Source organism: Crocodylus siamensis, chromosome 8, assembly GCF_052110815.1.
Source record: "Crocodylus siamensis isolate JL-2025a chromosome 8, ASM5211081v1, whole genome shotgun sequence".
NCBI lineage: Eukaryota > Metazoa > Chordata > Crocodylia > Crocodylidae > Crocodylus > Crocodylus siamensis.
This window is the reverse complement of record NC_143402.1, coordinates 39,204,580-39,226,174: the sequence shown is the minus strand read 5'-3', so window position 1 is coordinate 39,226,174 and position 21,595 is coordinate 39,204,580. Positions and strand designations below refer to the sequence as shown.

Sequence of the window (21,595 nt, the reverse complement as noted above, 5' to 3'; positions counted from 1 at the left end):
CCAGGGCAGATTTATCCAAACTCTACAGTCAATGAACCCTAGGTCTCTTGTGCAATAACCTCACTATTTCAGTACTGATATCACCTGCAGCCACTTCTAGCCTGAAGCTCTGACTGTGGCCCCCACTCTTCTCTCCTGCACTCCCTCCTTTAAGGCTGATGTTGCTGATAATTTAAAACACTTTTAAATTAGGGTCACTTGGATGTTGGGCCTGGGTGTTCATCATGCAACAGACAATCCTTGTGCTTCTATCAGAGGAGTATAATCAAATCAAGTTCACCTAGGAAGTGGTCTCCTCTGTCTTCCATTCTGGAAGTCAGCTTAGAGAAACAGGCAGACAGACAAACAGACCAACATACATATTTGTTCAGAACATTCTTAATTTTAATTTATTTTCTTTAATTTTATAAAAGATGCCTGGTGAGATAAGTCTCTAAAAATTTGCTCCTTTTTACTTCTTGTTAAAGAGTTGAAATTCTAGATCAGATGTGAAGGAAACACTTTCAGTTGATTAACGCTTTTTTGTGTGTACGTTTGGGTTTTGGGGGCAGGGGTGGGGTTTGGTTATTTGTTATGTTATTAAATCAATACAGAGATGACTTCATTTGCCTGATCTTGACTGGTTTCTTCCCACCTCAACCTGTCCTAATCTCTCTCCTCCCCACCCCCCCAACTCGTGTGCTGATAGCCTAACTGATCTATTTTAGTGTGCTCAGTGATGAGAATACGTCAGGCTCTTTGCTTAGCATGACTGATAGCTTACTCGGGCCCTTGCTCAAACCACTATTAAAGTCCATGTAGTGAAAGAGCTGCAATCTGCCACTGAAAGCTTCTTCAATAAATAAATAATGCCAAGACAAATTCCTACACTGGTAGTTAACAAGTAGAGGGAAGACTAGAATCAGAAAGTTTCACCCTGGACAATTTATCCGTGGAGAGCCTTCCTTTGGGACTTTATGAGCACTTCCTGGGACCCATTTCTCTTGGTCACACTGTGCAAGGAAGTGCCTTAGCAGTTTGAACCTTGTTCTCTTTAAGCATTTGAAATAAGATGATCCCATATTCCATTCCAGTGTCTCCCACAAAACAGGAAATGTTGAAATCTTATTCCAAGTGTCTCAGGGTCCCCCACTGAGAAAGACTTCATGGACTGTGAAGGGGTTTGATTTGCATAGCAATGTAAAATTAAATCTTATGCAGCTCAAACCACTCTGAAGTCTCTACTTCCTCTCCCCATATTCCTTTATTTTACTGCTTTTTGAATGTCTTTAGAAATTTGCCATAATCTAAATAGGACATTCCAAATCTCCCTGTTTTTGGTTTTGATACATCAGACAAGCATACTAGCTCACAGGAAACCATTAAAAAGGAGGGTAGGTTACATTTGGCACAAATCAGAAACAAATCAAGATCTTTGATTTATAGAACATTATGGAAGCAAACCTCAACCGAAGAGAAGAGCACCATTGTGAAGGTATGACAAGAGTTCAACATGCACAGCTGGTTACAAGAAAAAAGACATGCAAAGATATAGTCCAACAAGTTATCCTTTGTCTACAAAAGGGACACCTCTGGGTTTACACTCTTAGGCCACTGATTAGAAATGTCCCTCTAGTCCAAGCTGGAATCCATCTCCTTTCTGCTGTTTAGGACCTGTTGTGAGTGGTACAGGCAATGCTGAGGTGTACAACCAAGAGTCCCCTTTGTCTACAGAGACACCAAGCTCCTTTATGCTTTAATAGGGTTGACTGGGTTAAGGATTCTTTCAGCATGGGGGTCAGTGCTCTCTTCCAGCACTGGGAAGATCCTTGCTCTAAGCCCCCTCTGCCCTAGCTGCAGCATGTAAATTAAGGCAAGTTTTCATTTTTTACTAGGAAAAGATCCTTCTCTTATCCTCCATCTGTGGTGTGGAGATGGAAGCAAGTTCCTTTGTTTACCCACAAGGAGTCTCTGGCAATGGTAGTGAGGCCAAGCTGCTTCCTTTTCTTTCTATATAGCATACAGCCTGTTTCTCACTAGAAGTAGGACAGTCAGCATTGATTTCCACCTGCCAGGAGCTGCAGAGCTTCTTTCCCAGGACATATTGGGAAGTTAGATGATGAAGGAATTGTTCCTTCTCATTTATGGCATGGCAGGAAATCCTCCACAGAGGGCTTTCCCCATTCCCAGAAGGACTCGCTGCAGAGTAAAACCATTACAGATGTAGACAGAGAAAAAAGTGCGCAAAGCTTCCATCACTGGGAGTCTCTCCTTCCTGGTCACACTCCTCACATTTGAATACAAGAGAGCAAGAAGAAGGCAGTTGGTGGTGAAGGCAGAGTTAAAGTAGGAGACATGGTGTCATGTGGCTACATTGTTAGAGCCTCATGGTTAGAGAAGAAAGTGTGCCAGATAATTTGCGTCTTCTTTCAGACTAGAACTTTGTGCCTCGTCCCATGAGTTTGAGGACAGCAAAGTTGTAAGTAGCGGCAATCATGAAGGTGAGCTGTGGGGAGGGGGAGAGAGAGCATGTGAAAAAAGGCACTGCAAATAAATATCCTATGTACATTGAAGCAGGGCACTGTCGGACAATATATTGACTGGAGTATATCAGGGAGGTTCTGCCACTGGCAGCAAAGCTAGGCTCAGGATCTCTCTACTCTGTCAGACCTACTTGACATAGCCCTCTTTAAAACCGGCCAGTCACAGACATCCCATGCCCTTTATGCGAGTTGGCATAATAGTGCATTACAGAAGGCCATTTACCTGCTGCCTTGATGTAAAAGCAAAATGTCCCTGCCCAAAGGCATTTAAGAAAAGCTCCATAGAATACAATAAAGTGTTTCTGGCAAGAGCTTGGACAACATCCAGAATATGTATTGTCTGTGTGTATATGAAATTGTCCTCTCCTTGAAATCCCCTTTCTCATCTTCCAGCAGTTGTCTCTCCTGCTCTCTCCTTGGTCCTAAAATCCATGCCTGTGCTCAAATATGTAACAGGAAGAAATCAAGTATGCCCTGTCTGAAGTAGGTTTCTAGGCTATGGGGTTTAATTAACCTTCCTTTTAATAGCCTCACTCTAACACTACCATAACATGAATGAGACCCAAATTCACCACTTGCACATCACTCCTTCCCTCTAACAGCATTCATAAAGTGGGGAGATGAGTTTTAGGCAACGCATTGACTCACCAGTGAAACCAGTGTGGCTGCAGCACCAACAAAGGCAGCAATGAAAAGGTGGAAGGTCATTTGGAACTGTAAGGAAACAAAATAATGATCTGCCAGCTACAGATGTGTCTGAGACAGCAGAGGCAAAGCTGGTATCTACAAGTGATCTACAAATGGCTTCTCTTCACAGATCCCTCCTGGATCTCTGGGTCCAGTCAACAGGCTGGGGCCTAGAAACCCAGCAGCACCTGGCAGTGATGGAGAACATGAATCCTGAGTGCTAGGGACTGTTTTCTCTTGCAGAGCAGAGGCAGATTCATTTTCACCCCATCTTTCCCTTCCTAAACTTTGCGCAACCTGTGGACATCCAGCTTTGCCCTACAGGTCTTCTCAATGCAAGAGAAACAGTCTCCACATAGACAGGAAGGAAGGAACAATGGTTAAGGCACTAGGCAAGGACTTGGGAGACTTCTGTTTGAGTCCTATTTTGCCACAGACTGTGGATAACTTTGGGCAAGTCATTTAGCCACTTTTGTCCCTGTAATATGGGGATAATGGGGTTCTCTGATCTGACAGAACCACTGTGCAGATAAACACATTAAAGATTGTGAGATATTATGGTAATAGGAACCTTCAGTTCTTTCTGATGGCATTTTTCAATAGAGGAACATTTCTGTCCAGCATGGCTATCCCCTACTAGGTTGAGAGGTAAAATTCAGTCTGTTCACTTAGTCTTGGGTTCCTAGATGCTTTGCCAAGTGGCGACATGGTAATTTATTGTCTATCCTCTTTGTATTCAGTGTTTCAGACTTTTCTGCCTTAATAACCACAACAACATAACCATGGCCCAGAAGAATTCACAATTTTGCTCATTCAGAGAGATGATAGCAATAAGTAGCGAAAGGTTGATTTCAAGGTAGCTACATCTGGCTTATGTTAATGTGAGTGAGGGAGGCAGTTCTCTGATCTAGTGTTCACTCGAATCCAAATTGAGGCACTATAATCAGGAGCCCTGCACTTCCTCTATGGTCAGCAAAGTGATGTGACTTCAATTATTTGTGTTTGTTATTTAGATTGCAGTATCATCCAAAATGTGACACCCATCAAACACAAAGCAGAAACATGGTCCCTCCCTCAAAGATCAATCTAAATCTTCACCCAGTTCTTTATGAATATTCACTCATAATCCAAAACCATTTAAAGGTGGCACTAAGTATTTCAGCTTGGCTGTGGTCAAGTGGGGCACTTACTTCATTGGTCTTACAGATGGACAGAAGGTTTGAGCCACACACTTTTCCTGGGAAAGCATTCCATGGGAGAACACCTATAGAAAAGACAAAAGTAGTCCAGGATAAGCTGCTTGCAAGGCCATTTAGTACAGGAAGCCTTGCTTGCTCTTCCTTATTGTACACTATTGATATATGTGGAGGTTTGGCTTACAGCATTCCTTACAGATGTATGGAAGAAAGAGTCATTCTGGTCTGAATATTTCATGTATATGGAGCAGCATTTGTCCCTAACTTAATTCTGGTGTACCCATCCCAAATATCCTTCCCAAGGACCCCTTCTCTGCCTGTGGATACTACCCATACACCTTTACTCACATTCCTTTTGGGAGCACCAGCTTTTCTTTATGCCTAGAATACAAAGGTGATTGTCTAAATGCTGGTACACAAGAATGTTGCCCCTGGCTTCAGTGGGACATTGACTTGGTCCAATGTCTGAAAATCTGATGTTTATTAGTGGCATAGTATCAAGGCTCACCATACATCCTGGCATCAGTGCACAGCGTGCCTATGCTGGCAGAAGTCTTGCTAGGGTTTGCAATAGACTGGCAAGTAGTCCAAGTATTGAAGTAGATGTAGACAGGCACAGCAGAGCAGGCAAACACAAGGAGCCAGATGATGGTGAGGGCATAGGTCACACCCACAAACTGAAATGGTCAAGACAAGCAAGATGGTAGGAACATGATTAATGTTGTACCAGAGCCTTCAGACATGAGAGCATGAGGCTGAAGATCTGCAAGCCATGTGTGTGACATGGAATGAATTGCAGGATCTCTACCACTTGGAAAGAAAAAGTGAGCACCTCCAGCAAAGGTGAAAAGGCAGTTGTTTACCTAGAGGAAGGCTCAAGATAGACATCAGGCATATACACACACACACACACACACACACCCCTATATGTACATGGTAAAACATCTGTACATATACATGCACACACAAATACACATACATACTCATATACATATGTACAGAAAAACACAATTTTAACCAGTATTTCTTAGTGGGACCAAATTTTCAAAGGTAGGTGCATGCAATGCCATACATGCACTTGCAGGTAGCAAACTGATTTGTACCAATCTCTCATCTGTGCACATGGATCAGGTATCTGGCCTGGGTAGCATAGTGCTAGTCACAGGCTAGCATGGTAAAAATTGGTAGTGTGCAAATTCTTGATGTGTGTACACACCTATTGTGGATTTGGGAGTTGAAAATCACCAGTTGGTATCAAGGGCCATCAGTGGCACACAGGCCTTGTGTGCAGAGGCAAATGAATGAGCATCTTGAAAATCTGGCCCACGAGATGCAATACAAATGATCTTAAAAGAAAACCGCATCCGTTCTGCTCTTGTCCTCCAGGCCAGTAACACTCTTCACCATTTGTCATCTGAGAACTGATGTTGAAATGGATACTTTGAATTCAAATTGGCACTGAGGCCTACATGTGGTGGTTAACAACATCTGGCCGTATTAGCCCCAGAAGTGTGGTGCTAGAGCAGTTGAAGCACCTCACTACATAATCCAGTGATGTAGTTTTTGAGCATCTCTCTCCCTTTTGACAAAGACTACGCCTGCCAGCTCCACTGTGCTGAGTCCCTGTTGCTTTGGTCTGAGGGAGTCATGGATGTCTGGATATAACTCTGGCCACATCACTTCCTTGTATGTCTTTAGCCTACCTTAACCAGGCCATCCCAGTGCACTGCTAGACTTGGGATGAACATTTGGCCTGAACATTTGTACAGACCCATGGCAGATGGTCCTATGCTGAGAGGGGTTATGAGTAAGCACCCTCTATGTCCAATTGTCTGAAGCCCCTTGCAGGGTCAAGCTTCTGGAGAACTACTGTCTCCATCATGTGGTACTGGCTTTATGTTGGATATTTAAACAAGGAACAGTTCGTCTGAAGGTCAAACAACAAAGCTCTCCTAATTACCTGCCATGTGGCACTTCCCATGACATCCCGTGCCCCTGGCAGTACCTCCTGATCCTGCCCTGCAGTGATGCCACTTCCCAGGCTGTTGTGTGCATGGCGGGGAGGGCAGGGGCCATGGGGGAAGGAGGGAGGGAGGCAGGGATGCAAGAACCTGAAAACTAGCTCATGATTTTGGGTGCCTAGCTTTAAGCTCCTTAAAGGGACCTGGGGATGTACAGTGATTTCTGAAAAGCAGACCCTTTCAAGCTCTTCAGGTTGAACAGCAGTTACAACAGTAGCACCCACAGTCACCAGTCACTTGAGGAAGTGTTAGTTGATAACTGCTGTAGAGGCCAATGGTAAAGAGAGATTAACAGGCCAGAGTTTTCTCTGCCATACTGTTTCTAACTGACTGGGGGCACTGATGCTTTTGAGCAGAAGACAAGGCCTACCAGCAAGAGTCACAGAAATGGCTATTTTAATAATAAAAGACCCATTCTGTACTGAGCAATAAATAACATAGAGAAGGTCTGGTCCACTCACCAACCACTCGGCGGGGTCAGACCGCTTCAAATATGTAGGCAGTATATGGTTGAGAAGCAAGCCTCTGTGTGTGTGTGTGGGGGGGGTGGTACCCATCATAATATTAGGATCATAGGAAAATGGAACTGGAAGGGACCTTGCAAGGTCATCTAGTCCAGACCCCTGCTCAAGGCAGGATCATCCCTGACTAAACAATCCCAGCCAACCATTCATCCAACTTTTTCTTGCAAATTTCCAGGGCTGGAGATTCCACAATTTCTCTAGATAACATGTTCCAATGCTTGACTATCCTCATAATCAGGAAGTTCCTCCTGATCTCCAACCTAGATTGCTTCTGCTTCAGCTTGAGTCAGTCGCTCCTAGTTCTGTCTCCTATGGCCACAGAGATGTTGGGGGTGAAATCCTAGACAGGGGGGCTTTTGGGAAATTTGCAATATAATAATAATAATAATAATAATAGATATATCAGGAGGCCAAATCTACAATGGTGCCAGGCTCCTCTGCGCCCCCCCAACCAATGCTTGGGAGCACATAACTTCAAAAAAATGCCTCTTGCTTAAACAGAGCAGTCCCAGACAAGCAGCAGCAACTGAGGGGACCTGAATAGAGGGAAAATGGGGATGGGAAAAGGGGCTAATGGATAAGGGATCAGCAGAGGGCATGGCAAGGGCCATTAACACAGGGCCCCCACACGATGAGGAGTGCATCTGACTGGCAGAGTGTCAGGCAATGGGGTGGCAGAGCAAACAGGCTGCGCTTTTCTTTCAGATGCCATATAATCAGTGCAGCTGTTCCACCCAGTACATGACTCCTGCCTGGAGCCCGTCAGCTGGGTGGAACAAGCCTTCAGTCTCATGCCCATCAGTCATGTCAACCTTCAAGTTGTATTAGCACCAAACCCTGGTTAAGATCACCTTGTCAGGATGTCCTAGCCACTTTCCCAAACACTGACACACCCGCTCCAAAGAGTGAGCTTGATGGTGGCCTCTGGAACCCCTCCCCTTCTGGCCCCCTGTTACCGTAGCGCTGAGGCCCTTGCCACAGATGGTGGTCTTGTAGTCTCCAAAGATCTGTCTGACGGCGCCAGTGGTGTAGAAGCCCTCAGCCAGCAGGAGGGCTCCATAAAGGAAGAAGAAAGAAGCTGTTCCGTAGATGACATACTGGAATGCATGGATCCTGGAGTGGAGACAGGGAAGAGACAGAGACAAAGACAAGGAGAGAGAGAGAAGGACAATTGCTTAGTTCTCAGTACAGTGCTCCACCTTCAGCCCCTACTGTGGTGGGGGTGGGGGGGTCAAAGAATGCACCGTAGGAAGAAATTAACTTCCCTCCCCTTCCCAGGAGCAACAGAGCGAAGCATGGCCTAAAATGAACAGCTCACCTTGACTTACCTAGAGACTGACAACCAAGCTGTTCTCTGCTGCCACCCCTCAGCTGCAGGCTCACACTAACATGGTCAAGGCCACTACCTCAAAAGGGAGAAATGAGGGCTTGGGCAAGGGATGGTGAAGGAGACCCCAAAGGAAATGATCAGTGGAGTAGGTAAGATGTGATGAGAAAGCATTGGCCTCAGTTGCTAATGGGTGGCACAGCAGGGGAAGGTTTGTAAAAAGGAGATACCTGGTCTCATGCCTGTGCATGGGGCCAGGCAGAGAGTGGGCTAAATGGAGGGCAGCAAGACCCGCTCTGCTTGGCTACCCTGTGTTCACCATACCTACCAAGAGCAGAGGATCCAACACTATCCATCGTACCTAGCAAGGGTCAGATAGAAAACACATGTGAAAAAAGACAGGGTGAAGAAGGCTCCCCTCACGGCAGGATGTACTGGATGTTCAGCAACTTCCAAGCATTGGAAACAGGCTAAACTGAAAGGCTTCGAAGGGCAAATACAGCCCTGGAGACTCCTCTGAGTCAGTACAGTTACAGCAGGGTTGGACAGTCCCATGACATGTGGGGTTTTTAACAGCAGCCCTCGGCAGTGCTGATGGTGAATGGGACCAACCTAACCACACACCCCATAGCTTTGTAAAGTGGGCCCAGTCTTCCCATTGGGATGAAGGAACCATTTGATCACCTGGATAAGAAACAAGCAGATCAAGAGCTCCATACCCTAACCATGTGCAGAGAGACCACAAACCCTTGTAACTCAATCCAGCAGCCTGTGGATACTAGTGTTGTCGTTCTAGATAACCTATGACAGGCCGGGGATGTTCTGAGCCGGGGGTGAACATGACCAACAGGCAGGGATGGATTGTCATTGTCCAGGAGTTTTAGACTCTTTGGCCTAGTGATTTCAGTACCTTAATATTTGTGAGCCCAACCTGAGACATCCTTCTTAGAGGGTTTTGATGATCTGATGGCCACCTAAAGTTGTCTCCAGTTGGGCACCCAAAATCACTGGTCACTTCTGAATGGTTTCCAACATATGGCCCCAGTGACTGGCCTCGTAGCCTACCAGTTAGAGCTGTGACTTGAAGTGCTTTGTATGGGAGAAAACCAGTTTCAATTTCTGATCTCAGTCTTTTTCAGACAGGAAGGCAGGAACTGATTAGTTTAATATCTAGGGGAGAGGGAGTGTTGACATCCTTCAGCATTAGTCCCTCCAGTGGGCGTAGGGGCAGTGCTGATAAGTCCCATGGGAAGGCCTGGGTTACATCCCTGAGCCAGGAGACTGTCTGCCTAGAACCAAAGATGTAAGGGATGAAGGAAGCATACTTACACATTGATCAGATACTCATAATCCTGGTAGTTTTTGGAGAAGTAGGTCTCAATTAGCTGCTCTGTGCCACTGAGTGCTTCATGCCCACAGCCACAGAACAGTGCTACCCCAAAGAAACACAACCCTGTGGCAACCAGTGAAGCAAAGGGAGCCCCTATCAGACATCTTGCACAGCACTCTAACAAACCTGGGAAAAAAGAGAGAAACCACATCAGCCACAGAGTAGACCCTCTGTCCCAAAGGGCCAGGGACATATCGTCAGGTAGGTTATACCCACAGCAAACACAAATGGTTTGTTAATAAAAACCATGAAGGGAGGGTTAGGCAGGAGGCTTAAACAACTGAAGAGCGATGAAAATGGTTTCATGATGTTAAAAAAAAATGGGAACATTCTCCTGCCGTGCCAGAGATCCAAAGACAGCGGTACTACTGACTCTACAATACTGAGTGCTCCCTGCAGACCTCAAACAAGATCTAACTCTCTTCAGTGTCTATAGTGCTGCTCATCTCTGCTAGAGTTTAGCCCCTAATTACCATAGATCGGCAGGGCATGGGTCTCAGTGAATTCTCTCACTGCTCCCCAGGCAACAGAAAATATTGCACTAGTGCATGCGCACTAGGAAGAAGAATTAATTAGAAATTAATGTGAACCTGACCAGTCTCCAGTCCCTGCCCAAGTTGAGTGAAGTACAAATGCAAACAAACATCACTGAGGACAGTCAAATTAGGCCGGGGTGGGCAATTATTTTGGGCAGAGGGCTGCTTACTGAGTTTTGGCAAGCCACTGAGGACTGCATGACAGGCAGCCCAGGGCAGATAAATATTAATTTTCTAAAATTTTTAGGGGCCCCGCAGGCTGGATAGAATGGCCTGATGGGCTGCATCTGGCCCCCGGGCTGCATTTTGCCTACCCCTGAATTAGGCAGTAACAATTGGAGCTGTTACCAACACAGAGGGGAACTCTTAAAATCAAGTTTAATCCTGCTGTTAAAGACAGAAAGTGACATCATTCCTTTCCACCACTGCAGGTCAGCTCCAGTTTTATGCACCATTTCACTCCTCCTTTAGCCTTGAAATAGAGCACACATAGGAGGAATGTAGCACTGACTGCTCTAAGGTGCGTTTCCCCAGGGAAGAATCCTAGAGATAGCATTCACCCCCACTGACAGACATCCAGAACGACAGGCCGTGCTCTCAGCACCTGTAGAGACTATCACAATGCCTATCACACAACTCTGTGCCAGCCACAAGACAGAGGGAAAAAGAATCATTTTAAAAGGAGATCTTGTTTCCTGTTCTTATTATATATTGGATTATCCCAGACTGAATAATGTGAGCAGAAGTGGAAGAGCCTCATACTGAATAAACCTCATCTTGATATCAACGAGTCCCAAAGCCTGCATCATCATCAGTCAGCAGGAAATGTTAGTGAAACTGAAGTAAGTAACTTCTACAGGCAAAGGTGTTTACAGATCCAAAGCTCTCTGAATTTACCTGAAACTCAGTGCTGATGTAATAGTCTTACTTTTGGGGGGCAGCTACACCGCGGTGGTGCATATATTTATACGTACTATGCAGCACACATGCTGGTGGAATAGACTTACAACTTGATTTTTCAGGTGCTATGGTCTTCCAAAAAATCAGGCCTCCAAGGTGCAGGAAGCTCTGTAGAGAGCTCCGGGTCTAAATTTTCAACAGTGTAACATTCACAGGTGTTGAGGCAGAAGTTTTGTTTTGCCCTGTCCTACAGAGCAGGATCACACCCAAAGCTCAGCTCTGCCACCAGATGCAGGTTTGGGAGCTGCACACCTATGGAGGCACCTGGAGTCTCAGGTCTCCACCGCAGTGCAGCTGCCCCCCAAGAGTAGGCCCAACTTTACTTTTGTACTTAACAGCAGTCAGTAAACCCATGACAAACTCCAGCCACAAAAGGAAACAAGCTCTGGCTTCTTCTCCACCCAGAGCCAGCCTCTGTTTTTCATGTTCTCTGCTGTGTCTCATCTGTGGCCCCTTATTAACACATGAGTAGCCCCTCCATGCAGACATGCGTTGAGCATGGGGCAGAGCAGACAGCATGTACAGCCCCTGGCTGCTCCCAGCATACTGGGTGCTGTGGCCATGTGGTTCTTATTCTGAACACACACCAGATGAATGTGATTTCATTCAGAAGAGGGCTTGCCTCAGCCAACATCCTCTGCACTCTGCCTTCTCCCTCACATGCATGTGCAGTGGGAACTGTTTCCAGTGCCCACACCCCTCCCTGCTTATCCCCCATATGTTTTTCTCCTCTCTTGAAGAATGGGCCTACAAGAATGCCACAGGGTCACTATCAGTAATGTTCTCCCCTCCCCTCCAGTGCAAGGTCACAGCTTGTACTAATTTCTTTGTGGCAAGGAAGACAATAGGGGTTTGTTCTTCCCCTGCCAGCTTGTATATGCTCATCAATATTAAAACCAGGGGATGAGGAGGAGGGTACAAACAGGGAACAAAGAGAGGACTATTTGATCACCAGTGGATTGAAAACAGCACTCTGGCAGCCTGTGCTATGTGGAGTTGTGTCCCTGGGAGTACCCAGCTGCACTTAGGTAGGCTGTCTTAGTGTGGCTCAAGACAGGCAGGTAATTTTTTAACAGGAGCAGATTCCATAAGGCAGCACCCTTGCCTGTCAGGGTTAACTCTGGCAAAGAGTCTGGTGCTTGCTACAGTGCTTTGACTTGCTTATCGGAAACACTGGCTCTGACTCATGGTGCACCCTGAACTTGAGTCTGACTCCTGGCCCCCTGTGGACCCAGTTTCTGGACTTCAAGGGACCTTCCTCAACTGCTCACACCCCAGTCCCTAACAGCTTGCCTAGACGAGTGATTTTCAACCTTTTTTCCTTTGTGGATCCCTAAAAAGTTTCAAATGGAGGTGTGGACCCTTTTGAATTGTAAGTGTGGTTATTCACATACTTTTGCTTGATCATAGTAATCTTTCACGGACCCCTTAGATATAGTCTGTGGTCTTCTGGGAGGTCTGTGGACCACAGGTTGAAAACTACTGACCTAGACACGTACTGCTAGCTAGCGACAGCTTTTAGAGGCTGGAGCAGGTGGAACCTGTTTCCTGAAGCCTCAGAAAATGGATTACCCTGGGGAGCATGGTGATGCTTGAAGATAGGCTACAGATACAGGCGGACCTAGACAGGCAGGCAAGTTGGGCAGATCAGAATCTGATGAAGTTCAACATCGAGAAATGTAAAGTGCTCCACCTGGAGACGAGCAACCCCCAACACACCTACAGGCTTGGTGGCACCAAACTGACTAGCACCACGAATGAAAGGCACCTGGGGGTAATAAAAGACTACAGTATGAGTATGAGCCAGCAGCGCAACGCTGTAGCCAGTAGGGCAAATAATACTCTGGTATGCATCAAGCAATACATCTCCAGCAAAACCAAGGAGGTGCTTCTTCCACTCTACTCAGCACTGGTGAGACTGCAGCTGGAGTACTGAGTGCAGTTCTGGGCACCACACTCTAACAAAGACACAGACAAGCTTGAGAGAGTCCAAAGAAGAGCTACCCTTATGATCAGAGTCTTACATGGCAAGCCATATGAGGAAAGGCTGAGGGATCTGGTACTCTTCAGCCTGAGGAGAAGGAGGCTAAGAGTGGACCTGGTAGCAGCTTACCACTACATTAGGTGATTACATCAAGGGCTTGGTGAGCAACTGTTCACCAGGGCACCCAAGAGGAAAACCAGGAGTAATGGCCACAAACCCCTGGAAGACTGATTCAGGCTCAACATTAGGAAAAACTCTTGTCACAGTCAGGGTGTCCAGACTGTGGAATAAGCTCCCTCCAGAGGTGGTGCAATCACCTACCCTAGAAATCTTCAAGAGAAGACTAGATAGTCACCTTGCTAGGGTCACCTGACCTGCAATTATCTTTCCTGCTTGGTGCAGGGGGCTGGACCTGATGATCTTCTGAGGTCCCTCCGGCCTTACAATCTATGAATCTATGATCATTTGATTGGGAAAGCTGGGCCCTGGGCCTCCCTCTGAGCTCATTGTAGCCTAATCTTGCTGTGCAAACTGGGAAGTTGCTGATGGAGTATAAAACTGCTGAGAGAGGAGAATTTGGCCCTCTGTATGTGAGAGGGAGACGCTGTCTGACTCTGAGCAAGCAGCTGCGCTGCCTGCATTGAGCCAACCCAGCAGGGTTACTGGGAGGTCACCCACTCTGAAGAAGAAAGGGGGCCACTAGCTAATCTAGCTAGGTAATATCTACCTACCAGACAGATGTTTGCCCATTAAATAGATGGTATTTTTATACCAAACATCACACCCAGGAGGCTCTGTAATAGCAAGTACTCAATATCCCAATCCTATTGAATCTCAGTGGGATTGGGGTACCTAACCTCCATAGGCCCCATTAGCCATCTCACACAAAATGCCTGAATGAGTCTGCACTGGTAGCTTTGGATAGAAAATGGAAGGAATTTAGGAAAATTCTAGAAAAACTGTAAGTTAGAAGAATCAAGATAGCTTTCTCTTGGGCTTTAGGCTGTGGGAAGGTTTCCTAAGGGATATGACAGATGCCCTGCCACTCAGGGAGTCTAGTTTTAAGCGAAGACAAGCACCAGAACCTATAGTCTGGGGAAACATTCTGCACTGGCCCCAGGAGACAGACTGGGTACATGGGGTTTCCTCTGCCTCTCCTGCCTCTCCAGCTTAGGATTTGACTGTAAGATGCTCCTCAGAGCCCCTTCACATGTGTTTCTCTAAGAAGAAGGAGCCATCAGTCTGGAGACACTGGTCATGGAAGGACTGTTGCCTGTATTTGGCAGGAAAGTTGGAAAGCTAGTGTAGACCTCAGTTCAGTAACATACTGCCATTGTAGATGAGCACATAAGCAAGTGCTTAACCTCATCAAAGTGGATGAGATTTAAATATACACCTAAGGCTAAATATGACTTATGTGCTTTCCTGAATGGGGATTTAACATGTAGTGAGAAATGAAGGCAGCTCTGCCCCTCTCCTTGACATGTGGTATGTGATTCAATGCTAGCTGGGCAGTTCAGACATCTGAAATCATCTCAACATCTGGCTATCCAAAAACAGGACTGTCCTTTCCCTGCCTCAGTGTCCCATCAGTGTGGCAGGAGGGACCATGGTGATGGGAAGGCCCATTGAGTCCTTAAGCCCACTGGCTGCATCTGCCCTTAGGGTGATGACTACAGAGGCAGCTTTCCCCATGTGGCTGCTGGTGTGGTTTTGAATGAAAAGTCCAAACAAGAGAAAGTAAAAACATCCCAAAGAAGGAAGTGCTTTACAAGAATGTGTTTTTGCTCACTTCAGCGGGGAGGCTGTAAGTTAAGTGACCAAGACGGATGCTGAGGGGAGTGGGCCCAGGCTATCCAACTATGAGGAATGTGCTTGAAGGTATGTTCATGAAGGGACCTTCAGTACCAGGAGCCATCTCCCAGAGCCCCGTCCCCTCCGCAACACCACCTGCTGTTCTGCTTGGCAGATCTCTGGCCTTGTAGCACAAGGGCTCGGGAAGGCAGTTGCCTGTTGTGCAGTGCCTGTAAGCAGTGATCTGAAGAGCAAGGGAAGGGAGGAGAGAAAGACTTCTTGTGAAGGGGGTAAGAGAAAGAGCCCCTTGTGTCCACACAATTACCAGCCTTGTACCTCACTCCAGCTGAAGAACAATAGGGGCAAAACAACAGGAGCCCCGTCTCTCCAAGGCAGTCCCTCCCACTGTCAACGCCCCTAAGGACCTGTCTCCCTCCCACCCCGTCCTGCAGCCCGCCCCGAGCACTCCCACACAAAGACGGCTCCTGTTGATGGGGCTGATGTGGGCTGAAAGGCTCAGTTTATCAGCCCAGCCGGGGCTGGTACCACATCAGGGAGGAGGGGCTGCTGAGCAGTGAGATAACCACTATCACCAGGAGGTGCCAGAGACAAACAAGGGCCTCAGGGGCCCAGAAAATCGCAGTCAGGACAAAGCTCCCTCTGTGAGGCCTTCATGCAGCCTTCCTCCATCCATGTGCTCACAATGGCTCCCTGGTGGGGAAAGCCCTGGGGATGGGTCCTAGCAGCATCTCCCCACGGCTGATGACAGCAGCCTGTTCTGGGCCCTGGCTGGATTGTCTGTAGTGACAGAAAAGTACAACATCATCCCAAATGGTCTGTGCAGTGTGTCATGAGCCTGTGAAGCTGCCCCCATCCCAGGGCAGGATGAATTACTATTAGATACCGTTTATATTTGCAGTAAAAAACACACATATTGGGGCAGGGCTCTGGACTTCTCAGCATGGCCTGATGTCCCTAACCCTAACCCTATGTCTCTTGTGCACTGAATTACAGAGCTAAAGGCAAGTGGAGGTTCCCAGCCACTACCTCAGGGCGAGGTCCCTGCCCTCATGTTACTCCCAGCCAGATCCGAAGGGAGCTACATGTGTCACTACCACTGCTCTGGATACAGCTAGAGAGCTGCTCCCCTATAAGGAAACCATGGATCCCTGCCTCAGACTGCATACCCTAGCCTAATCCCATGAGGTGAATTGTGAACTCCTGCCTTCCAGGCTTGCTGCATTCTGGGAAGCGCCGAATGCACAGAGCTGTCCTTTCCTGCAGCCCAAGCCTGGGAGGGATTCTACCACTTCGGGAGCCTGGTTTCAGACTCTAATCTGTACTGCGGTGTGGAAGTCCCTTGTATGAGGTGCCATAGACACAGCCCAGGGTCTGTGTAGCCATTGACAAGAGTGATGGAGCCTATGCCCCTGGGCTTCAGAGCTGGTTTAGGGGAGAAGTGGTCAGAGCTCAAGAAGGGCTGCCCCTCCTGCTACTGCAGTCCCTAAGAGTCCCCCACAGATTTCAGCAAGAGCAGGATTGAGTGCCTGGCTCTGGATTTATGGTACCAGGATACATGAGTATTTTGCAGTTACCAACAGGTTTATGTTAGCAAAGCTGGGCTCATATGGAATCAAACTTTATGTTGTTTTTAAAGTCACCTGCCCTCTTCAAGCTACTGGGAATGTTCAGTCTTGTAACAGAGAGGCAGCTATCTAGGATGAAAGCCAAGCAGATAAGAGGCCAGCACCTGGGACTAGCCATGCTGACCCCTATGGCTCACTACCCAGGCTCCTCTTGCAAGGCAAAGGGTGACTCTTCTGACATTTAATGATGCCACTGTACCTAGAAATCAGGGACCAGATTCCTTCCTGGAGTAGTTCATCAGGCTCAGCTCAGGGGTGAATATGGCCCAAAGTGTTTTCTTTCTGCCCTCTACATCATTCCAAAGAGTAAAGAATAAAGCAACTAAAGTTAGGCCCATCTGATAAGCGCAGTCCCCAGCTATCTCCCCCACCAGACACACAGACAGTATTGTGTCAGTAGCTAATGCAGCACCACAGGGAGCTAATAGGTGGAGGTACCTTTTATGGCATCACTTTTCTGATTGCCTTTTGTGCCTGTGGCCTCTAGCTTATTTCAGTCCTCATAATCAAAACTAATGGGCAAGTCTGAGCCCTCCATGCTGGGCCTGGTCTGACTGCATCTGCCTCTTTCCCGTCACCCCCACTTCCACCCCATTCTGGCTGCTGTCTCCAAACCTCCAAGACATGAGCACTAGTTCTCTTGCTACTCCCAGAGTGAAGCATCTTGTTTAGTTGCCAAGTAGAGAAAACCACTGTTCTCAGACACAGATGGGAGCTTTGGATTTACAGGAGCAAAACATTCACTGTTAGATATCCAACATTAATGGTATTGCATCAAAGAACAGAGGTCTATTTTTAACCATGCATTTGCATTCAGAAGGTTAATTGTAAAAATGAGACTTTTGTACACTTTTCTCTGAATTCTCCCTGTGGTTTTCATTAGACCTGGATTCTTTCACAGCCTGCCCTCAGCTGTTAGTGCTGTTGTGCACTGATAGGTGGCTGCCATGATTGTCCTCAGAAGTGGCTGCTTTTCAGGGAGGGTATGAAGAGACTGTCTGCCTAACTGTCTAGAGTGGAAAACATCTGGGATCATGAAGTCATGCCAAACCTGCAGTAATAACACTTCTTAATTAGGTAGTATAATTCCTCTGAGGATTTCAAATCACCTTTTGAACTTAAAGTTTATTAATTTCCACAACATCCCTGAGGCAGGTAACTATTCTCATCCCTGTTTACAAATGGGGAAACTGAGGTATGGAGCAGGAAGGTGTTTGCCTGAGATTACAGCAAACATCAGTGACAAAGCAGGGATAGAACCCAAGATTCCCAGACCCCCAAACAAAGCGCTTTCTCATTCCTCCTCTCCACAGAAACAAGTTTGTATTGCTGCTCTATAGCCTGATGGTTGTTTTCTTTTGGGTGTTTTCTTGTCTCCTGGTCAGTGGTTGCTGTCAGCAGATGCACATGTCCAAGCTGAGGTCTTAATGGCAGCTGGAATGGTTTCCTCCTTGCCCCAGTGACCTGCAGCAGAACTCTGCAGTTGCCTCCTTCAACCCCCTTACACCTTCCCTCGGAGGCATGCCTTAGCTAGCACCACAACATCTTCCATCTCACTCATGCCCCTACCCCTCACCCCAGCTGCTGGGAATTTTCAACTAAAAGCAGCTTTAGAATGCAAACCCCACTGCACTGTCTTCTCCCCAGGCTGACAGAGACAATGGAGCTGCATCTTCCCTAGGAAGGAGGCAGGCAGAACCAAAGCAGTGGGTTTCAGAGGTACTATGGAGCCCTGCCTAGAGGTTTGCAGGATAAAACTAGAGTGAAGGACCACTTGCAGGGGTTGAGTGCTGAGAGTGCAGAAGGCCCAGAAAAGGCTTTCTCTCCTGGAGGTGGTGGCAGAAGCAGAAAGCTGGTGAACAATTACACCCTTCTTATGTAAAGCATGGATTTTTGGGAAGGGTGGAGAGCTACATTAAACACCTCAGGCATCCCTACGTCAAAGGACTCTTGCCATGACCGCAATCTTCAAGCTACTTTGCTGGCATGCACAGAGTTTAGAGGCATTGACAAAATTCAGTGTTAAATCAGGAATCCAGCTGGAGATTTAGTCTCAGAGGAACTATCACAGCCTCCCAACAGCTGCAGTTGAATCTTTTCCCATGCTTAGCCTTGAGGTGGGCTTGAACCTCCAGGGAAGGAGCTACAGGTCACCATTTCCATCAGGTGACCTCAGGTCACCAGCCAAAACCAGTGCCAGCTCTGCAGCCAAAAGATCTAACAGCTCAGTGGGCACCAAAGCCCCGTGATGCCAGGAGGAGAGCATGGAACCACGTCCACTCCAGAGATGTGCATCCCAGCTGAACATGGAATGAGCTGGGGGCAGGTCCCTTCATCCCACTGCCCTGGGGTAAAGCAAAGTGCAGTGAACACATGCTAGCCCCAGAATGAGGTATACATCTGCTCTGAATCTCTGATGTAAAGAAACCCCTTTTGTGTTAGCTTTAAAGTTTCCAAAGTTGGCTTTTGCTCCTACTCACCCATTGCCTCTGGATTCAGTCAAATCCCTTGTCGGCGCTTTTCCTTTGGTGTTGTCTTTGTCCAGCTGGAACAATCCTTCCCTCTCTGTCTCTTTTTCTCTCTCTTCACTTTCCCCTGTCCTTTCCTTTTTCTCTCTGAGTATCTCTGTCCTCTTCTCCAGCAAAGAAAAGGGCTTTCTGATTGACAGCCAACCCCCTTAAAGGGACAGGTCCCCTGTTTCTCCTCCTCCCATTCCCCCTCCCCTCTCACCCCGCCTCATCAGAGATACCGCCTTATTGTGGGAGCTGCTCCATCTTCACTGACTGCCTTTGGTTGCCAACTTCTCTTTGCTACAGATCCCCTTATGTCCCTGCCCTCAGAACGCACACACTCAGCAGCTTTGTGTAGGAAGGTCAGGGAATCTTGCTGCAAATTCAGGGCTTTTTGGAAACTCCTGGACTAAATCCAAGAGATGGTGGAAGAATCTTTGGGATTAGTAAAATTAGTTTGATTTGCAATGTCTGCAGCATGGCATTGGAAATCAGCCTGGGAACATGTCATGGTTGGTCTGACCTCTGAAATGCCCCATAGCCATTTAACCATAGCTCAACCATGAACCTCCCACGAGAGCTGTGTGTAAGACAGAAGTCCCCTCTCCACCAAGCAATACATTTCTGCCTTAGGTTTATGGTAACACCCAAAAAAGGCTTGGGCTTTGCAAAGCCTTGTAGGTTAGGCTTGGGGGGATTTCAAGATCAGAGCCAGCCCAGTCCCAGAGGTAGTTAAGATCCAGGCTCCTGGCTTTCCAAGCTACTGTGCTTTGGGATGGAAGTGAAGAGTGTCTGGTTTCCATTTCTCCCTCTATCTCTAGGTTCCAATGTTTGGGTGGCCACTAATATACTCTGAAAGATATCAGATAATGCACTGACACCAGGCAGTGATGGTGGGAGTATGTCCCTTTAGGAGAGTGTCAGAAAATCACAGGGTGAACAGGATAAGGACAGGGCTAGTTTGGCACCTAGATGGTATCCTGCTCCCCCAGCCCCACGCTGGAAGTGTCAGTGGAGAGATCAAAGACTGACAGGACCATGTCAATTATGCGCTTCTGTCAGTTCCAGAGATGCTGCCTCCAGCTCCCTGCAAAGCATGCTATTAGGACATGTAAGGGGTGAGGCATGCTGCTCATGCATGGTCCCTGCCTGGTGGGTAGGCAGAGCACTCTGGTTTTTAGGACTGGCTAGGTCAGTCCTGTTCACGGCACTGGATAATCCCTCCCTGCTTAACTCTGCATTGCACCCTATGTGTTGGATAATAGTTTCTGTAGGTGACACCAAGTGCCTTCTCCTGGGACATGTGCTGATACCGTCCAGGCGCTGGAAGCAGTGGCAGTGACAAAACCCATTGCCTGCCTGAAAAGAACAACACCACGGGGGTTCAGCCTGCAGCATGTGGGAATGTCTGAGTCCCACCCCTGATCCCCGCTTCCATCCCCATTCCCAACACACACTGGACCAGTCTTGAAAACTTGCTGATCCCCTGCTCCTCTGACACCCCTCAAGGAGAAGAGAGAGTGATGGGTAAAGAAGATCCCACAACTGCCCAGAGCATGATCTCCTGCATCAGCCTGTGTCAAATATCTGGTACCAATCTAGTCTGTGCCTTCAGGAAAAGCCCTGTGGTGAAAAGTCAACCCTTTGCTGGGGCTTTGCACATTCCAAGCCAAGATGTCTGATGGCAGAAAGCCCACCTGGACCCTGCTGCTGCATCTCCCCCAGGAGGGAAGTGGAAGGCACCAGGGCAACCCAAAGTGTGGGTGGAGTTAGTAGGAAGGAGGCATGGCCAAGATGGTTTTGGGGCTGTAGGGACTCAGTGAGTTTCTTTGGCAGATACCACTGATGAGAATCCCTACTGTAACCAGGGCTGACCCTGCCACCTCCCAGGCTGAGTGCCTGAGCGAGGGGAGTAGTAGGGCTGCTTGCTCACTCTGTCTCTCTCTCTCTCTCATTGCATCTCCTCTGGGGCCTATCTGGTGAGGTGCAGCTCCTTCACTCAGTGTTTGCCCTGGCAGCCCACATCCAGCAAGCACTGTGTCCATCTCCCCCAGAACCCACACCTCGGTAATGCCATACAGTAAATGAAGCAGCTTGGTTGATTGGAAGTGCCATTGGTCTCAGTGGTGGCAGATAACAGAACAAGAAGCAATGGTCTCAAGTTGCAGCAAGGGAAGTTTAGGTTAGATATTACAAAGAATTTTCTCACCAGTGGGGTAGTAAAGCACTGGAACAGTTTACCCAGAGAGGTTGTGGAATCTCCATCCCTGGAGGCTTTTAATTATTTTGAGGAGAGGGCCGCTTACTGAGTTTCGGCAAGCCATTGAGGGCCACATGACATCCCAGGGCAGATTAATATTAATTTTCTAAATTTTTTAGGGGCCCTGTGGGCCAGATACAATGGCTTGTTGGGCCGCACCTGATCCCCGGGCTGCATTTTGGCCACCGCTGATCTAGTTGGAGATGGTCCTCCTTTGAGCAGGGGTTGGTCTAGGTGA

At 47.6% G+C, this 21,595-nt stretch overlaps 1 protein-coding gene across 2 annotated transcripts; it reads right to left on the bottom strand.

Annotated features, from left to right (window-relative positions):
* Positions 1-353: 353 nt before the first annotated feature.
* PLP1 (proteolipid protein 1) lies at positions 354-19,253 on the bottom strand. Of its 2 annotated transcripts, none has more exons than XM_090060352.1 (7): positions 19,068-19,253; positions 9,607-9,793; positions 7,802-8,063; positions 4,914-5,082; positions 4,400-4,473; positions 3,171-3,236; positions 354-2,485 (listed from the first exon to the last, which is right to left on the bottom strand). In XM_090060352.1, the coding sequence occupies exons 1-7, from the start codon at positions 19,069-19,071 to the stop codon at positions 2,414-2,416; spliced, it is 834 nt and encodes a 277-aa protein (XP_089916478.1). In that variant the 5' UTR covers positions 19,072-19,253; the 3' UTR covers positions 354-2,413. The 2 variants fall into 2 exon arrangements, with proteins under 2 accessions (XP_089916478.1, XP_089916479.1); XM_090060353.1 differs by having other exon boundaries at positions 356-2,485; positions 7,907-8,063; positions 19,068-19,252.
* Between the last annotated feature and the right edge of the window lie 2,342 nt (positions 19,254-21,595).